General features: G+C 41.7%; 1 protein-coding gene across 2 annotated transcripts; it reads left to right on the top strand.

Moving 5' to 3' along the window:
• Window positions 1-4,391: 4,391 nt before the first annotated feature.
• On the top strand, window positions 4,392-20,620 carry SGMS2 (sphingomyelin synthase 2; the record flags this gene model as incomplete). 2 transcript variants are annotated; one of them, XM_082653580.1, is made up of 5 exons in its annotated part: window positions 4,392-4,846; window positions 8,232-8,349; window positions 13,633-13,786; window positions 19,187-19,455; window positions 20,018-20,620. In XM_082653580.1, the coding sequence occupies 5 exons, from the start codon at window positions 4,392-4,394 to the stop codon at window positions 20,219-20,221; spliced, it is 1,200 nt and encodes a 399-aa protein (XP_082509706.1). In that variant the 3' UTR covers window positions 20,222-20,620. The 2 variants fall into 2 exon arrangements, with proteins under 2 accessions (XP_082509706.1, XP_082509707.1); XM_082653581.1 differs by having other exon boundaries at window positions 19,187-19,353.
• Between the last annotated feature and the right edge of the window lie 202 nt (window positions 20,621-20,822).

Raw genomic sequence — 20,822 nt, forward strand, 5'->3', positions numbered from 1 at the left:
CCTTATCTCCTTGGGATAAATTCCCAAAATAGAATGACTGGGTACCATTACCCCAATATTGGTTGTATAATGTAGTCTAATATCTACTGGTACAAACCTTCTACTGCTGCCCTCATTTTCACTCCCTGATGAACCTTAGAATCATTTTTTGTCAAATTACAGGAAAAATACTATTGGGATTATTAAGAGAAAATGACTAATGTTGTATACTAATATGGTAAGATCAAACCCTTTATGGTATAATAGAGGTGAAATAAAACATAGAAGCAAAATTATGTATTTTCTTGTAATTTGACAGAAAGATCCTGAAGTTCCCTTAGGGGTGAAAAGTGGAGGATTTTTTCCACTAGATATTAGAACACATATGACACAGCTAAAATAGCGATATTGGCATTGAAAGAGCACAGCTATATACATACTTCTGTTCCTACTACTGAGTACTTTCTCTCCCCCAAATCAAGTGGATACTGAATTTTATCAACTGCCTTTTTTAACTTCACTCAAGATGATCGTATCTTTTCTGTTTACATTTCTTTTTTGTATTTAATAAAGTACAAATTAGTCATTTCCTAATTTGAAACCTTCCTTGTATTTCTGGAGTAGATCATACTTAGTTCTTAAAAACAAAAGCAAAACCTAGTAAAACAGTATCATTGTACTATAAGTTTCAGAGTTTCACAGTTGCCTTCAAAAGAAAGATTAATCTATAGAGATTTTGAACTTTTAAAATATTATCTAGACTGACTTCCAGTATATATTGCAATGTAAGAGAACTCGGAAATCCTTTCGTCTGCTTTGTGCTCTGACAGAGTACCCTAAACAAGTGACCTAATGGGATTGCCATCCCTCAAGAGGAACTATTGTGGCTTTTGTCACTTTCCAGATCCTTACTGGTAGGAAAGTCTCACCATAGGGATGAGTATGTTGTAATCATCATCTTGATGATAAACATTGCATCTCAAGACTGGCTGACACATGATGAATGTGCTTTGTATAGTTAATCCTCTTGATGAAACCCCAAGGAAAATATCAATCTCGCCACTAATGTTGATAAATGGGCTTTGTACTCACAGAATGCTATTGCTCCCAGGAGCACAAAGCTCTTCAGGATTAATTATTTCAGTCATTCTCACAGTTGTCCCAGGAGGTGGATAGCTGAACGCTTCCTCTTTAAAAAAAAAAAAAAAGTAACTGTTTTCTGCTGTTCTACATTCTGTATTCTAGAACTAGGTAGCTACCTTTTTAAAGACCATCTGTATGTCCGCTGGTGGACTTGGGTTTCAAAATCAACAAGATTCTTACCCCTATAGACACCAGGCTCGGAGCAGATGTGTAGTAGTAAAGTTGGACGGAATTTGGATATTAGTTTGGCAAGACGCTATGAGTGGTGTAGCCTGAAGTTGGTAACGAGAGACAGGCAATGGCTGAGTTAGTGCTTTGGTACCTCCATTAGAAGTAGTTGTCCATGGTGTTGAAGGTTTGTTTTTGAAAATGCCTTACTCAGGCACCTGTTCATTATACTTGTCCTACGGCACTGAGCTAGGGCACTAAAGAGAATCTCTGTCAGTCTTCTTTCACAGAGAGGGGCCCTGGTCCTTTCTCACCCTGCTCTGATGCATTAGTATCTGGGGGCTTTTCACAGGGGCAGAACAGTAGAAAGGTGAGAGGTCCAAAATTTTTGGTACTACCTCTTAGCCAATCTCCATCTCTTCTGTTTCCCTGCCAGACTAACTTTCCTCTTGCTTTCGCTTCCTCGGAAATGGACAGTGACTTTCTGTGGACACTTCTTTAGGGATACAGCTAAGGCTACATTTTTTTTTTTTTTTTTTTTTTTTTGCGGTACGCGGGCCTCTCACTATTGTGGCCTCTCCCGTTGCGGAGCACAGGCTCCGGACGCGCAGGCTCAGTGGCCATGGCTCACGAGCCCAGCCACTCTGCGGCATGTGGGATCTTCCCGGACCGGGACACGAACACGTGTCCCTTGCATCGGCAGGTGGACTCTCAACCTCTGCACCACCAGGGAAGCCCTAAGGCTACATTTTGATCTAGCGATCCACCTCATCCTTCTTCGTCTTAACAATATGCCAGTCAGTCTTCTCCAAAGTTTTGCTATTTTAGTTCCGTCTCTTCAGCTAAACTTCAAGCTCTTTGGGTGAATGTTCAGGTCAGTGTTTGTTTTTTTTTCCTTCAAACTCCTTTTAATTGCACCCACATATTCCTCAGTGCTGGGACATTTAGGTGCACAATAAACATTTGTGGTTGATCATCTATTTGCCATTCACAACTGTTAAGAAATATTGCTTGTCCATACTGACTGTGCCATTTTAACTTTTTTTTTTCCTTTTTTTTTCGTTAAACAAAGGCTTAGCTGTCACCACTTTGAGTTTTTCCTCCTCCCTATTTTTCTCCCCTAAAGTTACCCTGAAGGGGAGGTCTTTAAAATGCAAAGGATTGTGCTTAAGTTGTGCAGTGTACTCTGGGTGGGGACTAATTACGAGGTTTGAAAACTTCTTCAGGCGGCTGGGTTCTGGATTGGGCCGAAAATACTGCTTTCCTAAATTGACAACAGCTGGGGCCGTGTTGCTGACACATATAAAAGAGGTGGTGCTGGTGCTGTGTTGTGGAGAAATCGTCACTCTTTAGAACCTGTGGAGCTTTAAGCAGAGGGCACCTTTCATCACTGGTGTCGTGGTGGGTAAGTGCCCCGAGCTGGTTCTCTGGGTCCGCGTTTCTGTTGTTTGGTAGAAATTGTGGTGACTGTATCGAAATGTTGTCAGTTACTAATTTACCATGTTAGTTGTAGTGAATTATTTTATCCTTCCAGTAATGAGGAGAATTTCTCCCTAAATGGGCATAGCTAATAAGGCTTTGTGTATCTTTTCACTGTGTTATTTTGAAGGCTGTCAGTTTTCCTTCTGTATGGTGTGCATCTCTGAATATAAAAGGATAAACAGAGGTAGTGCCATTTCAAGGATCTTGAATGCATAGTTCTTGAATATGTTCTGAAAAGTAGTCACTTAAAAACATTCCAGTTTTTTTTTTTTTTTTCTTTTTGCGATATGTGGGCCTCTCACTGCTGTGGCCTCTCCCGCCGCGGAGCACAGGCTCCGGACGCACAGCCCCAGCGGCCATGGCTCACAGGCCCAGCCGCTCCGCGGCACGCGGGACCCTCCCGGACCGGGGCACGAACCCGCGTCCCCCGCATCGGCAGGCGGACTCTCAACCACTGCACCACCAGGGAAGCCCAAACATTCCAGTTTTTAATATGAAAGTAGAAAGTTGACCATTTTGACGCATGCAGAGAATAACAATTATTCTATGCATGTAAGCAATTCATCACAGTTTTTTTATCCTTTAAGGTTCATAGAAAAGACCCAGTCTTAGGAAGGAATGATGTGATCTCTGGGTGGGTTCTAGCTTATTATGACTTCATGGTTTGCAACAAGTGATAGTGTCTGATGAAGTGTTTGCAGTGCTGGGTCCTGACATGAAGTGTTTGCAGTGCTGGGTCCTGACTTTTATTTATAGAAATTTAAAAGGAATTGTTTATTAAAATTTTCCTATTTATACTGACATCAGCTCAAAAAGAGAAGAATTCCAAGATGAAACAATTCAATGTTTTATTTTTATTTATTTATTTTTAAAATTTATTTATTTTTGCCTGTGTTGGGTCTTTGTTGCTGTGTGTGGACTTTCTCTAGTTGCGACGAGAGGTGGCTACTCTTCATTGTGGTGCGCGGACTTCTCACTGTGGTGGCTTGCGGAGCACGGGCTCTAGGCACACAGGCTTCAGTAGTTGTGGCACATGGGCTCTGTAGTTGTGGCTCACGGGCTCTAGAGCAAAGGCTGAGTAGTTGTGGCACACGGACTTAGTTGCTCCGCGGCATGTGGGATCTTCCCAGACGAGGGCTTGAACCCATATCCCCTGCATTGGCAGGTGGATTCTAAACCACTGCGCCACAAGGGAAGTCCCTCAATGTTTTATAAATAAACATCATCTCAGCAGATTTAACTATGTTCTGACGATACATTTATAATGCAAATGGCTTTGGTATTTGTTTCCTTATTTTGATAACGTTTTTGCTTTGGATGCTTGACAACTGGGCAAGCACAGTTTCTGAACATAGTTCTGTTTTGTTTTTACAGGTGGGATAGTAACATCTTTGGGGGAAAGAAAATTGGCTTCCTTTCCTGAAAACGGTGAATGTACAGCAGATGGTTGCCCAGGAGGAACAGTAGTCCGATGGAGACCCTCTATGTTTTGTACTAGGAAACAGAATCAGTTGTAAGAGTCCATGTTGATCTTGGCAGTAGAAGGATTAAAAAAAGTTGAGTTTCCACAAAGAACAAGAACTTTACCATCTCCTTTTTGATCTGAAGACCGGAGGACAATGGATATCATAGAGACAGCAAAACTTGAAGAACATATGGAAAACCAAACCAACGATCCTGCAAACACTTACACAAGACCTGCTGAACCTGTTGAAGAAGAGAACAAAAATGGCAATGGTAAACCTAAGAGTTTATCCAATGGGTTGCGAAAGGGCACCAAAAAGTACCCGGACTATATCCAAATTGCTATGCCCACGGAATCGAGGAACAAATTTCCCCTAGAGTGGTGGAAAACGGGCATTGCCTTCGTGTACGCTCTTTTCAACCTCGTCCTGACAACCGTCATGATCACGGTTGTGCACGAGAGGGTCCCTCCCAAGGAGCTCAGCCCTCCACTCCCAGACAAGTTTTTTGATTACATAGACCGGGTGAAATGGGCATTTTCTGTATCAGAAATAAATGGAATTATATTAGTTGGATTATGGATCACCCAGTGGCTATTTCTGAGATACAAGTAAGTAAGGTCTAACATGTTTTGGGGATTTGCCATGAGTTTATATTTTAGTGAGCCGGTGTGTAATTGAAATGATCTTTCTCGGTTTTATCTGATAAATTCAGTCTTATTTATCCAGGCACTTAATGAAAAGAATCAATAGAAAGATCTACAACCTTGAATAAATCCAGTCATTATTCCATAAGCATTTATCGAGCAACTGTATGAAAGTGGCAACTCTGTGTGAAGGTGCAGAAGTACTGTGGTGGATGATTCAGACTTTGTAAATTGAAGGTGCAGTTCTAATTTCAAGCAGCTTGGCACTCTGGTATTTGCATGATACATTAAGAGCCTTGGAAAGGAATAACATTCACTTCATCATGCTTGTGTTATTCCAAGCTCTTGACAGGTGGGGAAAGTTGTGGGCTGGGAAGCTTTTTTCTCTATTACTCATAATGTGATGACTATATCGGTCTATAGTCAATTGCAGGCTTTGAGGTTTGCCTCTCTTCAAGAGTTCTCGAATTTTACATGCCTTTTCCTTTTGCCTTTTGGCAATCCAGTCACAAGAGTTTGTTTAATAAACTGCATTTAGAACTGGGTCCATGCGGTTTGGGTTTTAGATTTCTAAAGTAAACGTGCCTTCTGGTTTCCTCAGGCCATCACAAAGGAGCACTTAGTTCATTGGTTTCGGTCTTCCCATTTTAGAATAGCAGGAATCAGGAAGTGTAGTAAGCCAGGTACTTTTGCTTTGAAGATTCTTAAAAATAGGACAGAGCTCGGAGGTGGTTATTTCTGCTTCCCTGTTGAATTCTGACTGCTACTCCATTAAGAAAAAAGGCCCCTCAATTCCTCTTTTCTCTTCAGCCATCATTCAGATGTTTTTTCTCTACTAAGATTCTAATAATTAAATCACAAATATAAGTTTAATTAAAACATTGCCCATAAACGGAGGCTTTTGAAAGCGTAATACATACTAACATAGTCAGTACACTTCAGAGTCAAATAGGGTTTCAGTAGCAATGCCACAAGATCATTTTTTGAAGAAGGAATTTACGCTCTATTGTTCTTTCAATTGGTTATTGCTTTGAGATTTGAAGAGTTCAGTCTATTTTTGTTAAAGAGTTCCCCACATGCAGGTGTGCAGGTTTGAAAACTTATTCCACAAACTGAAGTCATTCCTAAGCATTTTCTTTAAAATATTTCTCTTAATAATGTATAAGTAAAAGACATAGCTGTCAATTGTCTTTTACTTAGTAGGGGAACTTTACGCTAAAGTTGTTAGTTATAACGTGCTTTATGCTAAAAGCAAACAGTGTAGCAGTTGAACTTTAGCGTTTTCCTTTTTAGTGTCTGGAATTGACACTGAATATAAGAGAGACTGCTCAGGCCAAAGATATTTGCTCTCTCCTTTGTTTTAGAGCAAAGTTTTATTTGTATATGTGTGTGAAAGAGAAATTTCCCAGGGCCGGGTAAGTAGCTGGCTTCCAGCCTGCAGTACAGTCTCGGTGTATTTGCATCTTCACGTAGAGGACAGTTGTTACCTGTCTCTCCAGTGCCAGCTTCGGTTTTACCGTGTCAAAACTTGTTTTCACACAGGCCAGCCGCATGTTTTAATGATAGCTACTGTTTGGGTCACAATCCACCAGCAAAAACTTGGGGAAATCACACTAATTTTCCTTTTTACTTTTCATATAGAATTGGATCTTATATTGTAATAACTGGTAGAGTAATTTTTATAACCCGTTTTGAACGTTCCAGCTGAATAAGAAATTCTAGTTGTTCTCTCTCTTACACTCTCACTCTCACTTAAAACACCTTGAAAGCTATGGGGGGAAAAAATCACTGGCAATAGTTCTTTAAATAAGGCTGCAGAGTGCATGTTTCACCTCTTAAGTTAATTTTCTGTTCTGAGTACAGCTGAACTCTGAATACTGGAATGAATATAATTGACCCATAATAATTCCTGCTTATTACTTCACCTTGTCGAACAGCATGGAGCACCATTCAGCACTCTTTTTGAACCTGGGTTTGAATCAAAGGGAGAATAGTTTTTCACTTAACCAAATGGAAGCATTCAGCAATGTTCATTACCTGTTCCTTTTCAGTACTAGAAAAGGCAGGGCTAGAATAGCAAGCCTTTGAAAGAAATGCCTTGCAAGAAATAGATGCTTTCATCAACTAGTCAAGGTGTTTCTCTCTATATGTTGACCCCAGAAACCCTGGAATCTCCTTAAAATAGCTCTTGGAGACAGGCAGCTAAAATTATATTTGTACACGATGCTTTAGAAGTCCCAACAGTAACCTGAATTAGACCTTGATCCATGGCAGACCACAGTCTTGGAGGAAACTTAAAATATTCCACATGCCTAAAATTGCCTGTTTTTCCACAGGTTTTTGATCACTGGTTTTGGAAGTTTGAGAGCTCTGAAAATGGGAGACCTGGAGTAACATATTTTGTGTACTAGGGAAGTTATAACTAGTAATTCTAGGGGCTGTGTGGATCCCAGCCATCTTTATAGAGCCCAGAGTTTATAGGCCCACCTCCAGCTACACAACAGGCATCTTCAGAATTCTTGATGCCCATTCAGGTACCCAAGAGACAGTGGTACAGATGGGCAGAACCCTTCCCTTTGGAGGACAGTGTGCTCAAAGCCAGCTTCTGGGAACCACTGCCTTAGACTGACGACACTTAGGGGGCGAAGGACAGGGACTAATGTTAGTCAAGACAACTGTATTCACCGAAACATATAAAGTGAAAAAGGGCTTGTGGGATTCTTTTTTTTACCTCTTTTGATCAAGATTGCATAAAATCAGGGTAAACTAATCAGTTTACAGCTTCACTCTTAAATGTCCTTAAATGCACGAGGACACTGTGAACATCTTCAAAATATAATTCTCTGAAAATCTCTATGGTTATAGACAAAATAGTTCATGCCTAAGTTGTCAGAATATTTTTGGATAGTCTCCAAATAAACCTTGCTTATATAACTTAGGTTAAAAGAGTTGTCCCATTTCCCTGTGTGCCCAATTATGTCGTATCACCTTAGCTCATTAGTTAATTCCTCTGTGACCGTGGCTCGCTTATACCTCTGCTGTGTTCTCAGAAGAGGGTTTATTAATGCAGTGAGTTGACTGACAACGTAGAGAGGTTCATTGAATTCTCGGGCAAAGAGGGCCTTTTTTAGGAGTTGTAGTTGTGTAAAACCCTTAATCTACTTTAACACCCCCTCTCCTCAGAGACTCATTCCTTTGGGGCCCAACCCACCTAGATTAATTGCAGTATGTGAATCTTCACTTCTGAAAACTACAATTATTCTTTATTCTGTTAAACATTATTTTATGTTGCCTTAGGAGCAAAAAACCCCAGTAAACCTATTTTTCCCTATCCCTGTTTTTCCTTTAGGTCAATAGTGGGGCGCAGATTCTTTTTTATCATTGGAACTTTGTACCTATATCGCTGTATCACGATGTACGTTACTACTCTCCCTGTGCCTGGAATGCATTTCCAGTGTGCTCCAAAGGTAAGCCCCTCTGAATTACCATTTAGAGGACATTAAGCGAACAGTGACTGAACACCTGCTCTCTGTTATGCATTCTCCTAGACACGTTCATATATGTTAATTGAAATCTAGCATATTTTGTTTTGCTTTAGATTTGGGGGGGAAACATTAAAATGTGTTCATAAAACTTATATGTTTGTGCATAAAAAATTCATTTTCTGCTAACTGGAAGTTACTATTGGGTCTTTGACGGGGCATTTTTGCCTTCTCATTTACTCATTCATGAATTCACTTTGAAAGTATTAAGTTCCTGTTATATACCAGGCACTGTGTAACAGCAATGACCAAAACAAAGTTCTCCTCCTCCGAGAACATATATTCTTTTATTTTTTTTTGTGGTACACAGGCCTCTCACTGTTGTGGCCTCTCCCGTTGCGGAGCACAGGCTCCGGACACGCAGGCTCAGCGGCCATGGCTCACGGGCCCAGCCACTCTGCGGCACGTGGGATCTTCCCAGACTGGGACACGAACCCGTGTCCCCTGCATCGGCAGGCAGACTCTCAACCACTGAGCCCCTAGGGAAGCCCTTAGAGAACGTATATTCTTATTGAAGGATGGCGACAGTTAAATGAAGTCATAACTTGTTACATGGTGGTAAGTCAGGTGGCTATCAGATGGAGAACAGTAAAGCTGAGTAAGGGTGAAAGGGTCTATGAGGGTAGGTACTAATTTATAGAGTGGTCAGGAAAACTTCTTCAATAAGAAAGCTTTTGGGCAGCCAAGATGAGGGAGTGAGCCATGTGAATGGGGTGAGAACTCCAGGACAAAGAAATAACTTAATCATAACGCATTCAGGAAAGAGCAGGGAGACATGTGTGGCTGCATAGAGTTATGAAGAGTTGAGATGATGCAGCCAGAGATCTCACAGAGCCTCTGTGCCCATTGTAGGAACTTGAACCCTGGTGGTGGCAGTGGAAATGAGGAGAAGCCATTTGACTCGGGATATATTTTGAAGGTAGAGCCCACAGGATGTGCTAATAAGTTGGATATGGGTTTAAGAGAAAGAAGTCAAGGATGACCTCAAAGTTTTTAGCAACTGGAAGGATCGAGTGGCCTTTCACTGAGATAGAGTGTGAGAATGGATATTGAAACTGTTGTAAGCAGGATTTATGGTTTCTCCAGGTAGAGTCATTTCTCAAGAGAGCTGTTAATCATCTTAGACCCCAGTGTGCCCTGGTTTAAAAAGGAAACTTACAAATCATGTGCTTTCTGGGCAAGAGAATGAAGTCTATCATATTTAACTGAACACTAAGCAGATGTCCAAGGTGGAAGGAAAAATAGTGTTCTGAAGAAGTCAGCAGTCTCCTTCACCAAATATAGGTGTGGTTTGGAGAAGCTATAATTTTCCAAAGCCATCAAAGCAGACAGTGTCTGTAATTGAAAGTGTACATATTGAATTTAAACATTGACTGATTTTAGTGAAACTAATTTAAGTCATGGGAGAAGTTCAGAAGCATAATAAACCCTTCTAAGGGGTTATTGCAATGGGTTAAATGAAGAAATGGCCACAGGAAAGAAGGCAAGCCCATCCTAGTAACGGGTGAGGTTTGTAGGGATAAATTGCTATGATTACAGAAAGCATGTAAAGATTATCTTCTGTGGAAAAGTTGCAATTTTCAGAAGCCACAAGAGCAAATGTACTGCTGGATAACCAAGCTACAAATGTTCACAGTGGAAGCTCTGGGAACAGGCCCTGTGTTCAGATGTCAAGACCTAAGACCTTTTCCTGAAGCATCAGCAGGTTTGGTGCCTGGATCGTGGTTCAGTAAAACAAACGCAGATCAATTTGTTTCAGTAGAGGTGATGTGGTCTTACAGAGCAAGAGGCAGAATTGCATTCTAAATGTGGTTCAGCCGCTGGCGTCGAGTGTTCCTTAGATTTCTGTGGTTACAAAACTGTTAGATAATCTACCTGTCTCCTTTGTTGCTGACTCTATAGAATGCCCTTAGTGACTGAGAGCAATGACAGAACTGTGTATACTGAAGCCACTTGCTATGGAAGGTTATCTGACTAGTCACTGATGCCTCCCATCACTTGTTACTTAGTGGATGTGATCACAGGAGCCATCACAGTGATAGGCCCTTAGTGAAATCCTTGGCTCTCACAGTTTTCCAGTCGTCTTCCCCCTTCTCTATCCTATGGTTTACTTTAAGTCCTTGGTTTAACGATTTGCTTCATCCCACACACCCAAGTTTTAGTTTGCAGTTGCAAAATTTGAGTTCTGAAAATTGTGTTCAAATAGATATTGACCTAGTCGTTAGAACTCACATGAAATGATTTAGCTTCTCGAACCCCTCTTGCCACAGGCATGTTGGGCTGGCACAGCTACATTCCTTTCCCTGAGAAAGCTTCCCTCTCATCCTGGCCACAGAGGTCCAAAGGACTTCTCTTCTAAATTGAAGGGATGGTGTGGATGGTAAAGTTTCTGGTTTGGCAGCAGCCAAGTTGGGCTCTCTTGTACCTAATTTATTTTTGTGGGAAATATGTGGCGGTCATAGTTTGAGGAACCCTTGAGAACACTGAGCTCTGTTTTGGTTATTATGGTCGATGCTTCTCTTCCTGGTTTTCTACATCTTCAGCTTCATAACCAGGAATGGCATAGAATGGGCCTGAAAAATGAGGAAATTAAGAGGAACTAGAGTCTTTAGTGGTGTGTGATAGAGGACCTCAATGAAATAGAACAGAACTAGAAAATAATCTGTTAATCCCAACTCTCGCTATTACCCTCCCCCTTCCCAGTTTTCTCTCAGCCCTCTTTTAAAATTTCCTTTCTTGAAGTTCTGTTTAACATTTATGCTGAGCATGATCTGACATCTTAAGATAGCAGTGACAGGACTGAGGAATTAAGAACTGAGAAAGTACAGAAAAAGCAAGAAGAGAGTCCTTCCTCTGTTCTGTGAAGGCATATGGAATCAAGGGGGCAGAAAAGAAAGGGGGGAGAAGAGAATGTGTGGCAGTATTTTAGTTCCTGGTTTAATTATGCCTTTTGATCCATCTAAATTTCTTTCTAGTAAAGAAATTCAAGTGTTTCTGCCCTTAGAAAATTCGATTATTGAGTTGGGGTGGGTCAGTGGATAAAAAAATATTATTATAGTTTTGAAATGAATAATGTGTTCTTTAAACTGGGAACACAATGGTCAGGCGGAGTGTATGTACCTTTCTGTTTGATCTCATTGTTGACAGTTGTTTGTACCAACCGCACAACCAGAAATTCCTGAAGGTCTGTGGCTGATCTGATAAGCGCATGCTAGATTCTATCCTCCACATCAAGGGCTTTCACGTCATTTTATGTGGTTTGCAGTACGCCTTTCCTGAGGGGCACCTGAAGTGAGTCCTGCGACTCTGTCAACAGTCCTTATCTTCTCCGGGTTTGGATCCCTTACTGCCTGCTAGACCCTGTCTTTTCAAGGCAGGGTCACCTGTTACTTGGCATGTTTGGTTTAAGGACTCGATTCTTGATAAAATGCACATGTTCTCTCGGTTTTGCCAGCTGGGCTCAGCCTAAGCAAACTCTTGAAGAAAGTTGAGTTTCTTTGAAACCTCCAGTTTCTCACGCTGCCCTCTAATCCTGTTTCATGTCATTTTCTGCTGCAGAGCCTTATTCTCAACTATCACCCGATCGTGTGTTTGCCTTTTTACAAGGGTCACCTGAATACCAGAAAGCTTTCCAGATCCATAAGATATTTTTAATCACGAAAGTTTTAGGCAAGGAATCCTGCCGTAATTCCCATTTTACCATATAGGATGGTTTCCCACCTGCTTTGGAGACTCAATTTCTCTACTCCTAGACCGTCTTCTCCTCCATCTGTACACATCTTACCCTCCTTCACCACTACATGTCTACTTGGACTGGACACTACCTGTCTACACCACCAAACAGTTTGCCACCATCATGACTGGCCTGGCCGTGCTTCGGGGGCCAGTTGCCCAGAAGGATCATCGCTGAGTGTGAAAAGCACTGTATCTTACAACTGTGCCCCCGGTCCCAAGTGAAAATAGTCATTAATGGTCTTTCTATATTTCTCTTCTTGTGTATACTCTGACTCCATTTTATTTCTGAGTGTCATTCTTCGATTTTCTAAACCTATTCACTTGCTATTAGACTGATCGGAAACCCTCCATCCGGCCGTACAGTGTTTCAATGTTCCATTTTCCCATGTATTCTATCTCAGTCCACTACTCCTTCCTGTATGCTTAAGGTTTGGGTTTTGGGGGGCGGTTTTTGGGGGGGGCTAATACAATTTTTAAACGTTACACTCCATTTACAGTTATTGCCAAATTATTGGCTCTATTCCCCGTGTTGTACAATGCATCCTTGAGCCGATCTTATACCCAGTAGTTTGTATCTCCCACTCCCTCACCCCTATATTACCCCTCTCCCTTCCCTCCCCGCTGGTAACCACTAGTTTGTTCCCTATATCTGTGAGTCTGCTTCCTTGTTTGTTATTTTACTAGTTCGTTGTATTTTTCAGATTCCACATGTAAGTGATACCTGTATGCTTAAGTTTTAACGGGATATGAACTTTTGACTGTTGCCTCATCTCCCGCCCTCACCCATCATTGTTCCCCGTGTCATCACGACAGCTTCTCGGGGCTTCTCCACCCTTGCCCAGGGAGCTCTCTCCTGACCTCCTGCCACAGCACACAGGATATTGCTTCGGAGGATGTTTTTTCTGATCGAGCTACTCATTTTACAGCGGCCAGTACATCCCTAATCCGTCATTTTCAAGCCTGTTTAAATTAATGTATTGCAGCTCTTTTTAACTGTAAATGTTTTGATCAGATGTTAATACAGCTACATGCACACTTTAGGTTGCCCACCTAGCACCAGGTATGAATACACTGTAGAATATTAGTGATGTGGAGTGCAGCCGAATCAGGTATTAGCCATCTGAAACCCCAGCCTCCCCCTGCAAAGTGGAAAGGAAGGAGCTTTGATCTTTGTAATCCATAACTGTGGTGAAGTCATTGGTTATTAGTATTTTTAAAAGTTTTGCCCAAGGACACACCACCACTAAAATGTATTATTAGTAACATATTGAATAATTGAAAGCATATCACTAAAACTGGCCAATACGATGAATAAAATCCAGTTTGAGGAGCTTCCCCCTTGGATTCTTTTTGACTGAAGTTAAAAAGAAAAAAATCACAACCTGGTGGCCTTTCTAAATATCACCTAAATTAGGCTAAAACATGATTTTATCAGCTTATACATTTTTTTCCTGATCTTCTTGTGTCATTCAGCTCAACGGAGACTCTCAGGCAAAAGTGCAGCGGATTCTACGGTTGATTTCTGGTGGCGGATTGTCCATAACTGGGTCGCATATCTTGTGCGGAGACTTCCTCTTCAGCGGTCACACCGTTGTGCTGACACTTACTTATCTGTTCATCAAAGAATGTAAGTAATAACTCATTCCTGCTTTATTGATTGTTGTAGTGGGCGGGATCCCTAAGCCCTGAAACCGATGAGTCCTTATTCTATTGGAATCGATAGCTATGGAAAGAGGGGTGTGTGTGTGTGTGTGTGTGTTTAAATCATTTCAACCAGTCGTATGTGATTTGAACACTGAAGGAAGGCTTAAAGCTTGGCCCTGGCTTCTTGCTAACATTTAGCATGCCTCCAAAATTTCTCCCTCCTTGGTTAGTACTTCTTAAGGTATGAAAAGCTATTTTAATGTTGAAACAAAGAAGAATCATTGTTAAGGTTACTGCAAAAAAGAATCAGTGTGTTCCAGAGCCAAATGGAAAGGACTTTTTTTTTTTTTTTTTGCGGTACGCGGGCCTCTCACCGCTGTGGCCTCCCCCATGGTGGAGCACAGGCTCTGGACGCGCAGGCTCAGCGGCCATGGCTCACGGGCCCAGCCGCTCCGCAGCATGTGGGATCTTCCCGGACCGGGGCACGAACCCGCATCCCCTGCATCGGCAGGCGGACTCTCAACCACTGCGCCACCAAGGAAGCCCTGGAAAGGACTTTTGAATGAAATTTCCATTGTATGGAACATGCATTCCATCACCCCAAATACTTTGGTTAATATTTTCCCCTTTTTAAACCTTTTGTAACGTTTCCTTATCCCACTTTATTCTAATTTCGTCCCTTCCAGTAGCTTTCTGTGCTTGAATATGCATCTTCATGAAACAGTTTGCCAATACTAACCGTTTTCTTCTTAGAAAGCAACATGGAGATGAGGAATATCTCCCCGTATTTATATGCTTAATTCCCATTATACAAAATTCTTGTGTATTCCAGTGGCTTTTTTTTTTTTGGCTGGAATAACGTCTTGTTCATTGTGAAGGAGGTTTTACTTGGTTTTAGCTGCCTAGCAGATTTCTGAGGCTTTGTACATTTGGGCCCATTATCTCAAAATCCTTGTGAAGTAGCGATGCTTCTCCCTCCATTTTTACCAAGCTGGTAAAAATTAACCTTCATCTTTAGTTCCAAGATACCCTATCCCCATGCCATTGTTCTTTTAGAGGCTTATCTCTGTTTTCTTCACTTGCAGAGCATATCACGGAGGTCTTTGGGCAGAGACCAGGGGAAGGAGGCCCTTCCCCGCTGTCCTCCTTGGTTAATCCCCTTCTCTTAGTCTGTCATTAATCCAAACAGGTTTAAACCCATCAAGGTTTATCTTCCAGTGGTGCAGAAGTGAATTCTTGCCCCATAGACTGCCCGGGGTTATAGGTTTTAATTCTGCTTTGAGGGCAATGTGACAAAGAGAGGAGAGTCTCTGTAGTAGATGAAGTCGTTTTTTTTTTTTTTTTTTTGGTGACAATTGTATATCTTCTGAATTGTTTTCTTTCTAAATGCTACACACAAGCTTTGAGTTAGGAGAGCAGCATGTTAAGTGTTTGGCCTTTGTCATACTGTCTGACTTGAAGGCAGAGGGCCTTTTGCACCTTGCCCCATAGTTCTGTTCTTACACGGTTGGAGAGGGGTGGTGGAGGGGAGGAACCTAGCTCTGTCTGTGCACCAATAACTCCCCCTTAAATTTCAATCTTCTGAAATTTCTCATTTCTAATACCTAGTTACAGGTTCTGGGTGGTGGGCAGAGCGACTTATGTTGTTTATAGTGCTCACTCTTTTGCAGTGGAAAGTTCAGCAAAAACTGATCTGTGTAAGATCAGTCATTTTTCAGTTCAGAGGTTCATTTGGGTTGTAGGATCTTCTCTCTAATCTGCAGATCCTAAAAGCTTATAGAAGAAGAGGAGGAGGATGGGCTTCCCTGGTGGCGCAGTGGTTGAGAGTCCGCCTGCCGATGCAGGGGACACGGGTTCGTGTCCCGGTCCGGGAAGATCCCACATGCCGCGGAGCGGCTGGGCCCGTGAGCCATGGCCGCTGAGCCTGCGCGTCCGGAGCCTGTGCGCCGCAACGGGAGAGGCCGCAACAGTGAGAGGCCCGCGTACCAAAAAAAAAAAAAAAAAGAGCAGGATGAGGGCCGGGAGGAATTACATGTTAGAGTGAAGCTACTGTGGGTGGAAAACATAAGGTAATGAAGAGAAAACACCCCAGGAAACTGAGAGTCAGTTTCATAAAATAATTGAAGACCAAGTGATATTACCAATAACAGCAAATAGACATAGTACTGTTTTTTCTGTTCCAGGCACTATTCCAAGGCCTTGATGCAAATTAACTCGTTTAATCCTTGTAGCTACCTCATGAGGGAAACACTTTTTCCCCCTTTTTCGGAGGAAACTTAAGCATAAAGAAAGTGAATGAATTAAGCCACAGTCCGCAGTTAGTAATTGGAGGATGGGGTATTCAAACTCAAGCAGGCTGACTCCAGAGGGTACACTACCAATTTCTTGGCTCTGTTTAGAATTTTTGGAAACCCAAGCTGTCTGATCTTATAGAATTGCTAAGAAATAGCCTGGATGTATTGCTCATTGTTGTACTTTCACCTCAGAGCAATAGCAGGGCAACTTTGTGTTTATTTCTCTGCTTTAATAAAGGCTGATGCAGTATGTGGAGACATTTTCTTCCCCACGTATGATTTGAGCTTGAGGTGGTTTAAATTGTATAAGTCTACGTACAGCAAGGAAAGAATTACATTCTGCTTTTTCCTTTCTATTTTTTTTTAAATAGATCTTTAAAAATAAATAAATAAATAAATAAAATAGATCTTTATTGGAGTATAATTGCTTCACAATACTGTGTTAGTTTCTGTTGTACGACAAAGTGAATCAGCCATATGCATACATATATCCCCATATCCCGTCCCTCTTGCGTCTCCCTCCCACCCTCCCTATCCCACCCCTCTAGGTGGTCACAAAGCACGGAGCTGATCTCCCTGTGCTATGCAGCTGCTTCCCACTAGCTATCTATTTTACATTTGGTAGTGTATATGTGTCGATGCGACTCTCACTTTCTCCAAGTTTTGGTGAGAAACAAAAGGGCACATCTGTAATGCTTGATACAAACCCAACTTCAGAGTCAGTTCTGTACATGAACTGGGCATTCCATGTTTACGCCCATTTCCTATGCAATTAGGAAAAACAGTTACCTTCTAAATTATACCATGTGTCGTTGTTCCGAGTAAGCATTGGTTCCAGTGGTTTCTTTGAACATTCTGCTTCTAGAATTAGATACATCATTTGTATATTTTTTGCTTTCCTGCCTTTTGATCATTTTGGACTCTCTCTGTTTACTCTGTTGTTACAAGCAGATTTGAATTTAGTCATGAGAGGAGTTGAAAATGTGGGACCAGAATCATTTTGTGGATTAGCAAGAGAGGGTCTGACACAGGTGTGCAAATATTATCTTTGGGACTTAGGTTCCTTATAAAATTAGCCTGGAGAAATCAATGTAGCTCTTAGAACCAAATGTCTTGCTAGTCGAGAAAACTACTTTTTCTTTTATTTTTTTTTTTACCTTGCTACTACACAAAGTCTATTGTCTCTATTATTCATTGACAGCTAGGGCTAGGATCCCACACAGACAGTGGAGTTCATTAATAATTGTATCATCATCTCTCAGCTCAAGGTTATCCCTGTGGGTAGAATGAGAGAACAGAGAGGATTACCATTTTGCCATTTCTATTTCAAAATAGTTTATATTAAATCTTTTCTTTGGGCCAGCCAGTGTTCTCAATTAATGAGCAGTGATCCCAGTGTGGTAGCTCATAGAGAATACATTTTTATGTGCTAGGAGAGCACTGCTAGGGCATCTAGCCATTCCTGAAACCTCATTTTCAATTCCACGAGTAGTAAAATGGGCCACCTCTTTACTCCCTACCTACTTCAGCTTTGCTTCCTGTGGATAAACAAATACAAAATAGTTCTGCTTTGCTCAGACATTTTGGACTTTTAAGGTAAATACCAGATGACCTGTTAGGAAGGGAAGCAGGGCTGATGTGAGGCTTCAGGGAGGGGTGAGGTCTGTGGTGCTGGAGAATGCATATTTAGTGAAATGTCCAGATTTCTGAATGTTACTTCAATTTTTAACATTCAGATCCTAACAGAACAGTTATGGGGACTGGATCTGGCCCCCCAGGCTGCAGAAGCAAGGCCTCTCCTAGCTATAAAATTCTCGGATTTCCTGAGTTATCTGCTAGAACCTCGTGGCAGAATGAACCAAGCAAGAGTTGGAAATAACGAGCTGCACGTTCAGAAGTAGGAAATCAGACTTTGAAATGCAAATACGGGTTTATCATCTTACTGTTCCACGTAGGACTCAAAGAGCAACAGCTATTTAATTTTTATTTGAACCATGTTTGATTTGACGTGTCAGGTAAAGTTCTGGAAATGGACCTTTTTGCTATTCAACCATTCTTCCACACTTGAAAGTAAATATCACTATAAATATAAACACAGTTAAATATGAAATAAATTTTAGTTTATTCGATTATTATCTTTGTGAGCTAATAAAGCTTTAAAATAGAAAAAAGGAAACAGTTATTCAAAGAAAAGAAAAGTTATTAGAGATGAGCACTGGTTCCAGTTACACCTGTGTCATTACCACCTGTGTGGGAAGGCTGGGGGGCGTGCGATCACGTGTAACCTGCCGAGCGCTTTAGTTCTCTCTTATAGCCGATCAGTGTCGTGAACTTAGTGCCCTCTCTAGGTAAGGCTCAAACCCATAAGTGAATAGGCATGAATCCCACGCTTTACATAGGGAGTGTCTTATAGTTGCTATTGGCAATAACAGTATAAAATTGCTGAGAATCAAAATATTGCTAGCCACAAATACTATTTTTCTCCCCCTGCAGAAATCAAAGTAAGTTTATATATGAGACCTAAAATTACTCTTGCTTTCTCATTACCTCCTCCACCCCACTGCCCCTTTTTCATAGACAACGACCCTTTCTTTTTCTTTTTTTGGCCACACAGCACGGCTCATGGGATCTGAGTTCCCTGACCAGGGGTTAAACCCAGCCACAGCAGTGCAAGTGCTGAGTCCGAACCCCTGGACCATCAGGGAGTTCCCGACAGCTATCCTTTCTTTTCACTCTACTGTTTCTCTTTCCAGTGGGGTCCCTACAGGAGCCAGTGTGAGCCAGTTCCAACCTAATGTGAAATATTTCTGTTCTCTTCCTAATTATTAAACGCTGTGGGTAAGACCTAGAGTATCTAGTGTTACCCACCGCCCCAGGGAATTACTATTAGACCTGTTACCAGCAGCACCTCATCTCCCCCGGGCAACCAGAGCAAATCCCGGCCAGTTCACAGGGACTCATTTTGGGTTATCCATTTTCTCCTTCAGTGACTTCCTGGCCTTAGACTTTTCTCCGGTCATTAGGATAGACTGTCATCATTCAGTCCACGTCTGGGAATCCTATTAACTGTTCCCTCTTCTGCTGTCCAGATTCGCCTCGTCACTTCTGGTGGTATCACCTAATCTGCTGGTTGCTGAGCGCTGCTGGGATCATCTGCATTCTTGTAGCGCACGAACACTATACTGTCGATGTGATCGTTGCTTATTATATCACAACACGGCTCTTCTGGTGGTACCATTCCATGGCCAATGAAAAGGTGAGAGCGGTGAAATTATCCTTGGAGGATTTCTTTTCTTTAAATGCAGCGGACCCCTTTTCACACAGCGGAGTTTCCAGTAGCTTAATGGGAATAACTGCTGTTGCCGCCTAAACGTGTGGTTTAGGTCAATTCACTTAAACTTATATGCTCAACCTTATGAGCTCTCCTTTCGCTCTTCCATCTTCCTTGACCCACAGATCTGACCACTGACATATCCTGAAAATTTTTCCTCCCGGAGAGCTAGCTCTCCCACCCACTCTTGAGTCTCCAGTCTTACTGGAATTGCAGGCAGAAGATTTGCCTGAGAACTTCTCTGGTGGTCCAGTGGTTAAGACTCCGCGCTTCCAATGCAGGGGGCACAGGCTTGATCTCTGGTTGGGGAACTAAGGTCGCACATGCCACAGGCACGGCCAAAAAGTAAAAAAAAAAAAAAAAAAAGATTCGCCTGAGCCACAGAGAGGGAAAGAGTAGAGGGGGTTGGAAGTGTGGCCAGAGTCCTGTCAGAGTTAGGGGAAAGGAGCAAAGACAAGCATTGCCTTGAGATCCGGATTCTGCTGCTTTCCCTGTTCAGTTACAGCAAATGACAGTTTAATTAAGAAACAAATTAGGATGCAAATTGTGAAAAATATGTCTCATTTTACTTTTTCTCTACCTTTTACAGAACTTGAAGGTCTCTTCACAGACTAATTTCTTGTCTCGAGCATGGTGGTTCCCCATCTTTTATTTTTTTGAGAAAAACGTACAAGGCTCAATTCCTTGCTGCTTCTCCTGGCCACTGTCCTGGCCTCCTGGCTGCTTTAAGTCGTCTTGCAAGAAGTATTCACGGGTTCAGAAGATCGGTGAAGATAATGAAAAATCTACCTGAGGAGCAAAAACAAAGGCATCAGCTCTTAGACCAAAAGAGTTATCGCTGTAACCAAAGGTATAGTTTTGTTTTTGTTTTTATTTTAGGAGAACTGATTGCTAAATGAAGCAGACCAAATTTTGTGCAAATGATTAGAAAGATGAACGAAGTATTACCCTTTGACTGGTTTTTTATTCATCCTGAGAAAGTTATATTCTCCTGCAGCTCTTCATTCATTGGTCACAAGCCCTCAAACTGGGATTTTACTAATGAGCTTGTTAAGGAGATGCCAGAGAACATACTGCTCCTTCCCTCATTCTTTTTCTCCACTAAAGCTCTCTACTTCAGAATTTTTTCAGGAATCTTTTTCCCTCCAAGGTCAAAAGAATTTGTTAATGTTTTAAATAAAAATCTGATATATACGGCCACTGTGTAAATAGAATCACCTAATGTTGAGAGTGATTTTTAGCATTAGGCTTATCAGCGAAGGGGAGATCCATGGGTTGTGAGTGAACTTCAGGTGAACTTTGTTTCTACTCTGTCAAGGGGAAGGTCAGGGTCAGGTCTGGGAATATGCGCTGCTGCTACCACCCAATGTACTATATCACTTTCACTTTATTTT

This window comes from Grampus griseus (genome assembly GCF_964374135.1).
Source record: "Grampus griseus genome assembly, chromosome: 4".
Classification (NCBI taxonomy): domain Eukaryota; kingdom Metazoa; phylum Chordata; class Mammalia; order Artiodactyla; family Delphinidae; genus Grampus; species Grampus griseus.